Genomic DNA, 13,957 nt, shown 5'->3' with positions numbered 1-13,957 from the left:
AGGAGGCCGTTCGACCCATCGTGCCTGTGCCGGCTCTTTAGTAGAGCTGTTTAATTAGACCCACTCCCCCCGCTCTCTCCTCATAGCCCTGCAAATTTTCCCTTTTCCAGTATTTATCCAGTTCCCCTTTGATATCTACTTATTGAATCTGCTTCCACCACCCTCTCAGGCAGCGCGTTCCAGGTCACAACAACTGGCTGTGTAAAAAAAAAACCCACTCACCTCCCCTCTGGTTCATTTGCCAATTATCTTAAATCTGTGTCCTCTGGTTACCGACCCTCCTGCCAGTGGAAACAGTTTCTCCTTCATAATTTTGAACACCTCGATTAAATCTCCCCTTAACCTTCTCTGCTCTGAGGAGAACAACCCCAAGTTCTCTAGTCTCTCCAAATAACTGAAGTCCCTCTTACTGAATGGTGGGGCAGGCTCGAGGGGCCGTATGACCTACGTCTGCTCCAATTTTTTACGTTCTTATGTAAAGCTTTTAACCGTGCGGGCACCTCCCCTGTAAGGAGAGAGGGACATACTGCCCTGCTGACCTTGAATGTACAGACTGCTGACTAATCGCACTGATGGGTGCAATGACTCGACTCTCTCTGTAGGCCTTTGGCAACAACCGTGAGTGGGATCTAATAGCAAGCGGGGTTTGCAACTTTGTAGTCTAGACAATCCTGTAACAGAATCTCTCTCTCTCTCTCTCTCTGATGTGCTTTACAGTAATGTTCAGGTGTTCCATGCTCAGGTTTTGCACAGCTCAGATACCCTGTGAAACTCTACTCTGACCCAACCCCAATCTCAGAAAAGCATCTCTCACTGGACCACTGGGCTCACCAAGCCCTGCCATCTCTCCGAGTCAGGCTGCCTCTTTATAGCGGCAGCACTGAGCTGAATCGTGAGCTGTTGGTCGAGGGAATGGCTTACAAATGCTCCAATTGCTGCTGTCCCCGGCCCTGAGCCACGCAGTCCAGGAAGGTTCCAGGTTTGATGCCCGCTCTGTGCTGAGTTAGCTCAACTCAGTCTGGTAGCCGAAGGGCTGTTGGAATTATCAGCACTGCTCTTGGGTTAGGGCAGGGAAAATTGGCAAAGATTCCTGCCCCGGATCATTGTACAGTGACCCTGACCGAAAAGGTGTGACTGTGTGTGTGTGTGTGTGTGTGTGTGTGTGTGTGTGTGGATGTGTGTGTGTGTGTGTCTATGCCTCGATTTTAAAATTCTCATCCTTGTTTTCAAATCCCTCCAGGGCCTCGCTCCTCCTTATCTTTGTAACCTCCTCCAGCCCCACAACCCTCCAAGATCTCTGCGTTCCTCCAATTCTGGCCTCTCGCGCATCCCTCACTTACTTTGCCCTCCATTGGTGGCCGTGCCTTCAGCTGCCTGGGCCCTAAGCTCTGGAATTCCCTGGCTAAACCTCTCCGCCTCGCTACCTCTCTTTCCTCCTTTAAGACGCTCCTTAAAACCTACCTCTTTGACCAAGCTTTTGGTCACCTGCCCTAATTTCTCCTTATGTAGCTCAGTGTCAAATTTTGTCTGGTAACATTCCTGTGAAGTGCCTTGGGAGGTTTTACTACGTTAAAGGTGCTGTATAAAGGCATACTGTTGTTGTTGTGTTGTTGTTGTGTGGCTGGGGATGCCAGGTGAGGACATGGACGGCTTTGGTTGTGATGACCTGCATGGTAGAATAGCCCGCTGGCACTCACTGGTGAGGCTCACACATGAATAATACTCATTTGGGGTGAGGCAATGGAGAGGGCCCGACGGCTCTGGAACTGGAACCTGCTGAGGGAGAGTGGAGAACATTGGAAATAGAAAAGACTGCCCCAAACTCAACATTGCACACTGGCAGCTGGCAGAGAGACACCAAGATACCTGCCCACGTTTTGTCTGTCTTACAGTTATAGGTAGATTTCCAATTACAGTGTCAACTGTGGCTCAGTGGGCAACACCCTTGCCTCAGAGTCAGAAGGCTGTGGGTTCAAATCCCACTCCAAAGACTTGAGCTCAAAAATCTAGGCTGACACTACAGTGCAGTGCTGAGGGAGTGCCGCAGTGTCGGAGGTGCCGTCGTTCGGATGAGACATTAAACCGAGGCTATGTCTGCCCTCTCAAGGTGGACGGAAAAGATCCCACGGCACTATTTTGAAGAAGAGCAGGGAGTTCTCCCCGGTGTCCAGGTCAATATTTATCACTAAAACAGATTATCTGGTCATTTTCACATTGCTGTCTGCGGGAGCTTGCTGTGCGCAAATTGGCTGCTGCGTTTCCTACAACAGTGACTACACTCCAAAAGTACTGCATGGCTGTAAAGAGCATTGGGACGTTCGGTGGTTGTGAAAGGCGCTATAGAAATGCAAGTCTTTCTTTCTTTCCTGTGTCACTGGAATCCAAGAGCAGCAGAGGCTGCGGTTCTGGAGTGAGACAGAAGAGGGTGCCAGAGTGCTGTGACAGCCCCTCTTCCCCGTGTTGAATTGGTTGTCTGACAGTGGCTGAATGTTGTCATCAGAGTGCGACGGGCTGCTGTCTCCTGTCGCCCTGCAGGGGAGAGAGAGAGAGAGAAAAAGAGAAAGAAAGAAGGAAGGAAGGAAGGAAGGGAGAGAGAGAGCGAGCGAGTGACAGAGACAGAGAGAGAGAGAGAGTAAGAGTGTAAGTGTGGGAGAAGGAGAAGGAGCGGAAGAGGAATAGGAGGGAGAGGACAGGGCAGAGGGGGGAGAGGAGGGAAGCCACCATTTGATGTCTGGTGTGAAGCACTGAGGCAGCATGTCCCGGGAGAGCGTGGGAGGAGAGGGCCGTTCCCCAAAGGGAGCGGGGTCGAGGGGGGTCAGGGCAGGGTCGAGGGAGGTCAGTTCGGGGTCGTGCGATGTCAGGTCGGGGTCGAGGGAGGTCAGGTCGGGGTCGAGGGGGGTCAGGCCGATCAGGTCGGGGTCGCTGCCCATCCACCGGCACAGGGAGCAGCTGGTTCAGGCGGTCAGGGACCATCCCTTCCTTATAGTGACTGGAGAAACGGGCAGCGGGAAAACCACACAGTTACCACAGTATCTGTACCACGCAGGTAAGCAAAGACTTGCATTTATATGGCGCCTTTCACGACCTCACGACATCCCAAAGCGCTTTACAGCCAATGAATTATTTTTTGAAGTGTAGCCACTGTTGTAATGTAGGAAATGCGGCAGCCAATTTGTGCACAGCAAGCTCCCACAAACAGCAATGTGATAATGACCAGATAATGTGTTTTAGTGATGTTGGTTGAGGGATAAATATTGGCCCAGGACACTGGGGAGAACTCCCCTGCTCTTCTTCAAAATAGTATGGGATTTCTTACATCCACCTGAGAGAGCAGACGGGGCCTCGATTTAACGTCTCATCCAAAAGACGGCATCTCCGACAGTGCGGCACTCCCTCGGTACTGCACTGGAGTGTCAGCCTAGCTTTAGGTGCTCAAGTCTCTGGAGTGGGACTCGAACCCACAACCTTCTGACTGAGAGGCGAGGGTGCTACCAACTGAGCCATGGCTGACACCATTGGTCCAGGTGTGATGCCTGCTGTAGTTGAACAGCTTTCCAGCTGACACAGTCCAGGCCCTCGCAGCACGAATGGCCACTTGGGCGGGGTCCTGGAGGAGGTCCAGTCTGTGAGAAACTGTGTCCAGTCAGGGGGCTCTCCGGGCATTCACAGAATCACAGAAACCCCACAGTGCAGATAGAGGCCGTTTCGGCCCATCGAGCCTGCACCGACACATATCCCACCCGATCCCTGTAACCCCTACACCAACACATATCCCACCCTATCCCCGTAACCCCATGTATTTAATCCCCCTAACACTAAGGGTCAATTTATCATAGCCAATCATCCTAACCCGCACATCTTTGGACTGTGGGAGGAAACCGGAGCACCCGGAGGAAACCCACGCAAACACGGGGAGAATGTCTGTGTGGAGTTTGCACAGTCACCCGAGGCCGGATTCGAACCCGGGTCCCTGGCGCTGTGAGGCAACAGTGCTAACCACTATGCCACCGTGCTGCTGAAGGTTTCTCGGATCCGGGATGGGGAGAGGGGGGGATTAAGATTTCTCTGTACCTCCTATTTGAGAAGCACACAGCTGGTTGTTTAGTTCAGCAACTCCTGGTTTTACTTTTGAACTTTTTTTCTTTTCCCTGGTGTTTCAGGACTCGGTCGGCACGGGGTCATCGGGGTCACACAGCCGCGGCGCGTTGCCGCCATTTCGGTGGCCCTCAGAGTGGCGGAGGAGATGGGCTGCACGCTGGGGAAGAGAGTGGGTTACCAGGTGCGCTTCAATGACTGCACATCCCAGGTGAGAGGTCGTGATGTCGTTTTCTTGTGTGAAAGAACATTGGCGATGCTTAATCGCTGCTCCCACTAGAGGTCGTAGGTCGGCAGTCCAGAGCTGCCCGAGACTGGGTCTGAGCAACCTTGGTTCTGTGCAGTCCTTGGGGGTCGTCTCAAAAGTTCAATGAAATTTTTTTTAGCCCGTATGTAGCAAGCCCAACAAGGGAGGGGGCGGTGGGAAAGCAAATTTTGCTAAGCTCAGAGGGGATTTAGCCATAGTGGACTGGAAACAGCTACTTGAAGGTAAATCCGTGTCAGAGCAGTGGGAGGCATTCAAGGAGGAGATCCGGAGGGTTCAGACCAAACATGTGCCCTTAAAGAAAAAAGGTGGGACTAACAAATCTAGAGCCCCCTGGATGTCTAGAGACATACAGGGTAGGATAAGGTAAAAAAGGGAGGCGTATGACAGATACCGAAGGCTAAATACTCCAGAATCTTTAGAGGAATACAGAAAGTGCAGGGGTGCAATTAAAAATGATATTAGGAAAGCAAAGAGAGAGCATGAAAAATTCTTGGCAAGTAAAATCAAGGAAAACCCAAAGATGTTTTATAAATATATTAAGAGTAAGAGGATAACTAAAGAAAGGGTAGGGCCTATTAGAGATCATGAGGGTAATCTGTGTGTGGAAGCGGGAGATGTCGGTAGGGTTCTTAATGAATACTTTGCGATGTGGTAAACCACGTTCACTATCGTATCACTGTTAGTAGTTAGCACTGTTCACCACTGTTCGTTATAACTGTATCACTGACCACTATTGTATCACGGTACGAGGTCGCCTCTTGCCACACTGCTATACCTGGGATGACCACTGCCGACTCCGCCTTGGCTCCACCCACCAGGCCAGGTATAAAGGTGAGCGACTGGCTGGTATTCCTCCTGCTTGGATCGGATCACCCACGAGAGTGGGCTCTGTTATTTAGTCAATAAAAACCTTTAGTCACCTTCGTAACTCTTCGCCTTTTATTGGAGGAATTGATAGGTATATCAATTTTATTGACTAAATTTAATGATGTCCGACAACGAGTCACAACCGGCGGAGGAGCCACCAGCGCAGCTCCCAGGAGCACAGCCACACCAGCCAGCTTGGCTGCGAGCCCTCAGACCGCCGTACCTGGACCTGAACCCACGAGCAGCAAACTCAGCCGCAGACTTTAAACACTGGCTGGTCTGCTTCGAATCATACCTGAGAGAATCCAGCGTCCCTCAGGCATCCAAACTAAGTGTCCTGCAGGCACAACTGAGCCCGAGAGTATACACTCTCATCGAGGACATGACTACCTACGAGACCGCCATCAACCTGCTGAAACAGAAGTACCGGACCCCGGTAAACTACATGTACGCTAGGCACCTCCTAAGATCACGGCCGCAACAGCCAGGAGAATCAGTAGCCGAATTCTCACAGGCGCTATATGCACTCGCCAGGAACTGTGACTTTAAATCGGTGTCGGCAGCCGAAAATACTGAAGATAATATCCGCGACGCATTCCTGAAAGGCCTACGGTCCGAGTACTCACGGCAAAGACTGCTGGAAGCTAAAGACCTCAGCATGGAAAAAGCTGAAGCCCTCGCTATCTCCCTGGAAGTGGCCCACCAAGATCAGGAAGCATTCACCAGGTACTGCTCGCGACCCTGGGACTCGGGCCCGACCCCTACCACAGCACCCTTCCCAGCGCCGCCCCCGGGACCTACCTCTGCGTCAGCGTCCCGGCCCCGCCACCCCCGGCACCGGCCCCGACATCGGGCATCCGCGATCGGGCCGCCGGCTGTTTTTTTTGTGGCCAGGAGAAGCACCCGAGGTCGCGCTGCCCAGCCAAGAACTCCATATGCAAAACCTGCCTGAAGAAAGGCCACTTCTCCAAGGCCTGCAGGAGCGGATCCTCAGAGGCCAGCAGTGCCGCATGCGAACTATGGGGGCGGCCATCTTTGTTTAGGGCAACTGAGGCCAGCATCCCCACACATGAGTCATGGGGCGGCCATCTTTGATTAAGGCAACCGACCCCAATAGTGCCTCATGGGGCCCTACCTCGTGGGAGACGCCATTTTACTCACCACGCCCGACCGCCTCGCCCGCAGATGACAACGACTCGCTCAGCTACACACTAGCTTCCGTCACCCTGGACCAAGCCCGCCCGCACCATCTGTCCAAGTCAATGATGGACATCAAAGTGAACGGCCACGCCACGACCTGCCTGTTCGACAGCGGAAGCACGGAGAGCTTCATCCACCCAGACACGGTGAGCCACTACTCCCTCTCTGTCCTACCAACGCGCAGCCGAATCTCGATGGCATCGAGGTCCCACGCCACGGACATCAGCGGCTACTGTGTCGTGACCCTGTCGGTTAAGGGCACGGAGTATAAAAACTTTAAACTCCTCGTCCTCCCCCATCTCTGCGCTGCCGTCCTACTAGGGCTGGACTTCCAATCCCACCTCCAAAGCGTAACCCTAGCATACGGTGGACCCCTCCCCCCACTCACAGTCAACAACCAGCAAACGTTAAACCGCCCACCGCGTAACACCTGCAGCCTCTCCACCCTCAAGGTCCCGCCACCCTCTCTGTTTGCTAACCTTACCCCTGACTGCAAACCCGTCGCTACCAAGAGCAGGCGGTATAGCGCCGGGGACAGAGCCTTCATTAGCTCTGAGGTGCGGCGCCTCCTGAAAGAGGGCATTATCGAGGGGAGCAGCAGCCCCTGGCGTGCCCAGGTCGTAGTCGTAAAGACCGGCGATAAAAACCGCCTGGTCATCGACTACAGCCAGACCATAAACAGATATACCCAGCTGGACGCATACCCCCTCCCCCGCATATCTGACATGGTCAATCAGATTGCACAGTATAAAGTATTCTCGACCATCGACCTGAAGTCGGCCTACCACCAACTCCCTATCCACCCTGAGGACCGCCAGTATACCGCCTTCGAGGCGAATGGGCGCCTATACCACTTCCTTAGGGTCCCCTTCGGTGTCACTAATGGGGTCTCGGTCTTCCAAAGGGAGATGGACCAGATGGTTGACCAGAACGAACTGCAGGCTACATTCCCCTACCTAGATAACGTCACTATCTGCGGCCGCGACCGGCAGGAACATGACGCGAATCTGGAGAAATTCCTCCGTACGGCCCAACGGCTGAACCTCACCTACAATAAGGAGAAATGCGTGTTTAACACCACGCGCCTTGCCATCCTCGGCTGCATAGTGGAGAACGGAATCATCGGCCCCGACCCAGAAAGAATGCGCCCCCTCATGGAGCTACCCCTCCCCCACTGCCCTAAAGCACTTAGGAGAACCCTGGGGCTTTTCGCCTACTATGCCCAATGGGTACCCAATTACGCGGACAAAGCCAGACCCCTCCTGAAAGCCACTTCCTTCCCCCTCACGGAGGAGGCGTGCGCGGCCTTCTCCCTCATTAAGGGAGACATAGCCAAGGCCACGATGCACGCAGTGGACGAGTGCATCCCCTTTCAGGTGGAGAGCGACGCATCCGACTTCGCCTTAGCCGCCACCCTAAACCAGGAGGGGAGGCCAGTGGCCGCCTTCTCAAGGACCCTACAGGGCCCCGAGATCCGACATTCGTCGGTCGAGAAAGAGGCCCAGGCGATCGTGGAGGCAGTACGGCGCTGGAGGCACTACCTGGCAGGCAAACGATTTACCCTCCTCACCGACCAGCGTTCGGTGGCTTTCATGTTTAATAACAAGCTGAAGGGCAAAATCAAGAATGACAAGATTTTGAGATGGAGAATCGAGCTCTCCACCTACGATTATGAGATCTTGTACCGGCCAGGCAAGCTGAACGAATCCCCTGATGCCCTTTCACGAATGACATGCGCCAGCGCGCATATCGATAGGCTTCAGACCCTCCACGACCAGCTCTGCCACCCCGGAGTCACCAGACTCTACCATTTCATTAAGGCCCGCAACCTGACCTACTCCATCGAGGAGGTCAGGACCATGACCAGGAACTGCCAGACCTGTGCGGAGTGCAAACCGCACTTCTATAGGCCGGACCGAGCAAGCCTGATCAAGGCCACCCGCCCCTTCGAGCGCCTGAGCATCGACTTTAAGGGGCCCCTCCCGTCCTCTGACCGTAATGTGTACTTCCTCAACATCGTTGATGAGTACTCCCGTTTCCTCTTTGCCTTCCCCTGCCCCGACATGACCAGTAGCACGGTCATTAAGTGCCTGAATGCCCTCTTCGCCTTGTTCGGGTTCCCGAACTATATACACAGCGACCGGGGCTCCTCCTTCATGAGCGAGGAACTCCGGCAATTCCTCCTAGAGAGAGGTATTGCAGCAAGCAGGACCACCAGCTACAACCCCAGAGGTAACGGTCAGGTGGAAAGAGAGAACGCGACGGTATGGAAGGCCGTCCTCTTAGCCTTAAAGTCTAAGGGCCTCCCAACCTCCTGCTGGCAAGAAGTCCTCCCGACAGCGCTGCACTCCATCCGGTCATTACTTTGCACGGCCACTAACACCACCCCCCATGAACGAATGTTCGTTTTCCCCAGGAAGTCGACTACGGGAACCACTCTACCAACCTGGCTGACCGCCCCGGGGCCGGTCTGGCTGCGGAAACACGTGAGGACCCATAAAACGGACCCCCTGGTCGAGAGGGTGAACCTCCTGCACGCCAACCCCCAGTACGCCTACGTGGCGTACCCAGACGGGCGGGAGGACACTGTCTCCCTACGAGACCTCGCACCCTCAGCCGATCCGGAAACACCGCCACCACCCCCCCCCCCCCCCAACCTCAGTCCAGGTAGACGGCATGCCGGAACCCCACTAGCCCTCGCCGACCACGCAAACACCAGCATCAACACCGGATAAGGCACCAGCACCGGATAAGGCAACACCACCGCTGCGGCGATCGGAGAGGCTTACGAAGCCTCCGGACAGACTGACCTACCAGAATTGGTAGTACACTTCACCCCGCCGGACTTAATTCTAAACAAGGGGTGAATGTGGTAAACCACGTTCACTATCGTATCACTGTTAGTAGTTAGCACTGTTCACCACTGTTCGTTATAACTGTATCACTGACCACTATTGTATCACGGTACGAGGTCGCCTCTTGCCACACTGCTATACCTGGGATGACCACTGCCGACTCCGCCTTGGCTCCACCCACCAGGCCAGGTATAAAGGTGAGCGACTGGCTGGTATTCCTCCTGCTTGGATCGGATCACCCACGAGAGTGGGCTCTGTTATTTAGTCAATAAAAACCTTTAGTCACCTTCGTAACTCTTCGCCTTTTATTGGAGGAATTGATAGGTATATCAGAGGATAACTAAAGAAAGGGTAGGGCCTATTAGAGATCATGAGGGTAATCTGTGTGTGGAAGCGGGAGATGTCGGTAGGGTTCTTAATGAATACTTTGCGTCTGTTTTCACAAAGGAGAGGGGCGAAGCAGACATTGCTATAAGGGAGGAGTGTGAAATATTAGATGAAATAAACATAGTGAGAGAGGAAGTATTAAGGGGCTTAGCAGCTTTAAAAGTGGATAAATCCCCAGGCCTGGATGAAATGTATCCCAGGCTGTTAAGCGAAGCAAAAGAGGAAATAGCAGAGGCCCTGACCATCATTTTTCAATCCTCTCTGGCTTCAGGTGTGGTACTGGAGAACTGCTAATGTAGTACCCTTGTTCAAAAAGGGAGAAAAGGATAGACTGAGTAATTACAGGCCAGTCAGCCTAACCGGTGGTGGGAAAATTATTGGAAAGAATTCTGAAGGACAGGATAAATCTTCATTTAGAAAGACACGGATTAATCAAGGATAGTCAGCATGGATTTGTTAAGGGAAGGTCGTGTCTGACAAACTTGATTGAATTTTTTGAGGAGGTAACGAGGGTAGATGAGGGTAGTGCATTTGATGTAGTGTATATGGACTTTAGCAAGGCTTTTGATAAGGTTCCACATGGCAGACTGGTCACGAAGTTAAAAGCCCATGAGATCCAGGGCAAAGTGTCAAGTTGGATTCAAAACTGGCTCGGAGACAGGAAGCAGAGGGTAATGGTTGTTTCCAGTGGGGTTCCGCAGGGCTCAGTAATAGGTCCCTTGCTTTTTGTGGTATATATCAATGATCTAGACTTGAATATAGGGGGTATGATTAAGAAGTTTGCAGATGATACTAAAATCGGCTGTGTGGTTGATACTGAAGAAGGAAGCTGTAGACTGCAGGAAGATATCAATAAATTGGCCAGGTGGGCAGAACAATGACAAATGGAATTCAATCCGGAGAACTGTGAGGCAATGCATTTGGGGAGGGCTAACAAGGAAAGGAATACACATTAAATGGTAGGACACTGAGTAGTGTAGAGGAACAAAGGGACCTTGGAGTGCATGTCCACAGATCCCTGAAGGTAGCAGGCCAAGTAGATAAGGTGTTTAAGAAGGCAAACGGAATGCTTGCCTTTATTAGCCGTGGCATAGAATACAAGAGCAGGGGGGTTATGCTTCAACTGTATAAAACACTAGTTAGGCCTCAGCTAGAGTACTGTGTGCAGTTCTGGTCACCACATTACAGGAAAGATGTGATTGCATTAGAGAGGGTACAGAGATTTACAAGGATGTTGCTGGGAGTAGAGAATCTTAGCTATGAGGAAAGACTGGATAGGCTGGGTCTGTTTTCCTTGGAACAGAGGAGGTTGAGGTGTATAAAATTATGAGGGGCATAGATAAAGTGGATAGAAAGGACCTATTTCCCTTCGCAGAGGGGTCAAAAACCAGGGGGCACGGATTTAAAGTAAATGGGGGAAGGTTTAGAGGGGATTTAAGGGGACATTTTTTCACCCAGAGGGTTGTGGGGGTCTGGAACTCACTGCCTGAAAGGGTGGTAGAGGCAGGAACCCTAACCACATTTAAAAAGTACTTGCATATGCACTTGGGATGCTCTAACTGTAGTGTATGTACCTTTAAGAGCCCCTGTGTACTGTAATACCGGTAGTGACCACTCGGGTATATAAGCCTGTATAGCATCTTGTATCTTTTAGTTCATCTCCAGACTTTGTTCAGTAAACACCTGTTAAACCAACTCCTGCATTCCGTGTCTCCATTAACACACGGATACAACAGTGGCGACGAATTGGAAACGGACTTACCTGCAATTCGGCAGCACCTCAAGGGGATCGATTCCTCAGACGAAGGTCGAAGAAAAAAAACAAAAAAAAACTGTGAGTTCACCAGCTAGCCAGGCTGGTGGCAGGTACTGCACTAATCCTTCTTGGGCGGCGGGCTGGGGCTCGATCGGGTGGGTCTGCAGCGGGGCCGAGCAGCGAGTCGGAAGGCGGAGGCAAACAGAGACGGAGGGTGGAGCACTCGGGAGACGGCCGGCGCTGCAAAGCAGGTCGGCGTTCGGACCAAGCAGAGGGAGGGAAAAGTCCCAGAGAGTCCGGTGGGAACGAGTCTCGAACTATTAAAAATATCTGTGTAAATAAAAACCGTGGAGAACAGCGTTGTCGGCAGCGGAGGGAAAGCGCGGGAGACGCCATTTTTTTCTCGGCAGGGAAGAAAGGAAAGCGCGGGAGGCGCCATTTTTGATTTTCAGGATGCCTAAGACTGGCAATATTACTGCTTTCGATAGTGATATAGAGGATTGGACCACATATGTGGAAAGAGTGGAGGTATATTGCACAGCGAATGAAGTAGAGGATGATAAAAAGGCATCGGTACTTCTAAATCTGATGGGCGCAAGGACATACGGGCTGTTACGAAACTTAATCACTCCAGCCAAACCGATGGACAAGAATTTTAAGGAGATTGTTGATACCCTACAGGAGCACTTAAACCCAACACCGCTGCTGATAGTGGAACGATTCAAATTCTTCAGGAGGAATCAGCACAAGAATGAAAGTAACACTGATTACCTCACCGAAATTAAGAAAGCTGTCAAAGCACTGCCAATTCAGGGCAGGACTGGCAGATTCTCTACGAGACAAATTCGTCTGCGGTCTCCTAAGTGAAGGAACACAGAAAAGGCTACTTTCTGAGAAAGATTTGACACTAGACAAGGCTTTCAGTGTGGCTGTATCATACGAAGCAGCAGCAAGAGGAGCTGCAGATACAGCAAAAGCCACAGGACTTCAGCACCCATGAAATGACACGGGGTTTCGAGAGATGTTATCGCTGCGGCAGATCCACCCATGACCAGAGGGACTGTGCTGGTTCAAGGACAAAGCATGCAGGCAATGCGGAAAGATGGGACACATCGCACGTGTATGCCGAACTGGAAACAAAAAATCCACTGACAGAAAAAAAATCAATAAGGAAAAGTACAGAAAGGTACAAATGATGACGGACAGTAGCTCCGAAGACCAGAAGAGCGATAGCAACTCCGGAAACAAGAGACTAAGCTGTCTCAAATTACATAATGTAATTGCCAAAGAAGATTACCAGACCATTTGGGTTACCCTCATGATAGCGGGGTCCCCAGTTAAAATGGAGCTAGATACAGGATCAGCTCTGACCGTCATAAGTCGACGGGATTACGAGCGGCTATTTCCGCAAAAACCTTTGAAAGACACATCCATTATCTTGAAGACATATACGGGGCAGAAAGTATACCCCAGAGGGAAAATAAAGGTGCCTGTTGTATACAACGGCAAGGAAATACAGAAGTTGTATTTATACGTTCTGCAAGATGGTGGTCCACCGCTGTTGGGACGTGAATGGATCAGGAAGATATGTTTAGACTGGCACTCCATTCAGGCACTGACGGTGACCAGTAAGAAAAAAAATGATGATGACGTCATACCTGAACGATTAAAAGACATCTTGGCCAACGCCACAGTAGTGTTTCAACAGGAACTAGGAACCTTGAAAGGCGTCACCGCCTCAATAAAAGTAGAAGATGCGGCAATTCCCAAGTTTTTTAAGGCAAGGCCGGTGCCATACGCAATTCATCCAGCAGTCGAGGCAGAGCTGGAGAATTTGGAAAAGGCAGGCGTGTTATCCAAGGTAGATTGGAGCGAGTGGGCAACACCCATCGTCCCGGTCATGAAGAAAACGTTGAATAATGATAAATCTGAAGAACAGAGAAAAATTCGCATCTGTGGGGACTTCAAGGTGACTGTAAACCCGGTCCTTCACACGGTACAGTATCCTCTTCCCAGGATAGAAGATATTTTCGCCTCACTATCCGGAGGGAAACGTTTCACCAAAATTGACTTGGCACAGGCATATCTACAGATGGAGGTTGAGGAGGCCTCTAAAAAGTATCTCACGATAAACACACACAAAGGCCTGTACCAGTACAATCGACTGGTTTTCGGAGTAGCATCAGCTCCAGCTATCTGGCAAAGAGCTATGGAGCAAGTCCTGCAAGGGATTCCGGGGACTCAACGCTACCTAGACGACATCCTTGTAACAGGAGAAAACGACAACGAGCACCTTGCCAATTTGGAGCAGGTGCTCACTAGGCTGAGAGAACGGGGCCTACGAGTAAATCGCCCCAAGTGCGAATTTTTCCAGAAACAAATATCATATTGTGGCCATATAATTAACGAAGAAGGGTTGCATAAATCACCTGAAAAAATTGAAGTGGTCGTAAAAGCCCCAGCACCTGAAAATGTCTCACAATTAAGGTCGTTCCTGGGATTGATGAATTACTATCATAAATTTTTACC

The 13,957-nt window shown here is 51.4% G+C and overlaps 1 protein-coding gene across 3 annotated transcripts in view; it reads left to right on the top strand.

Annotated features, from left to right (window-relative positions):
- Positions 1 to 2,515: 2,515 nt before the first annotated feature.
- dhx40 (DEAH (Asp-Glu-Ala-His) box polypeptide 40) overlaps positions 2,516 to 13,957 on the top strand; it is a 57,301-nt gene continuing 45,859 nt past the window's right edge. Inside the window, exons 1-2 of one of the 3 annotated variants that reach the window (XM_085964720.1) lie at positions 2,516 to 3,046; positions 4,161 to 4,306. In XM_085964720.1, coding sequence (XP_085820846.1) covers positions 2,755 to 3,046; positions 4,161 to 4,306 — 438 coding nt within the window. In that variant the 5' untranslated portion in view covers positions 2,516 to 2,754. The remainder of the gene's footprint in view (positions 3,047 to 4,160; positions 4,307 to 13,957) is intronic. The other 2 variants (XM_085964719.1, XM_085964721.1) reach the window with 2 other exon arrangements.

Source organism: Somniosus microcephalus, chromosome 22 (assembly GCF_052327205.1).
Source record: "Somniosus microcephalus isolate GS21.2 chromosome 22, FLI_Smic_1.0, whole genome shotgun sequence".
Taxonomy (NCBI): Eukaryota; Metazoa; Chordata; class Chondrichthyes; order Squaliformes; family Somniosidae; genus Somniosus; species Somniosus microcephalus.
Note: the sequence above shows the minus strand (reverse complement) of the source record. Positions and strands in the feature narration are given on the sequence as shown.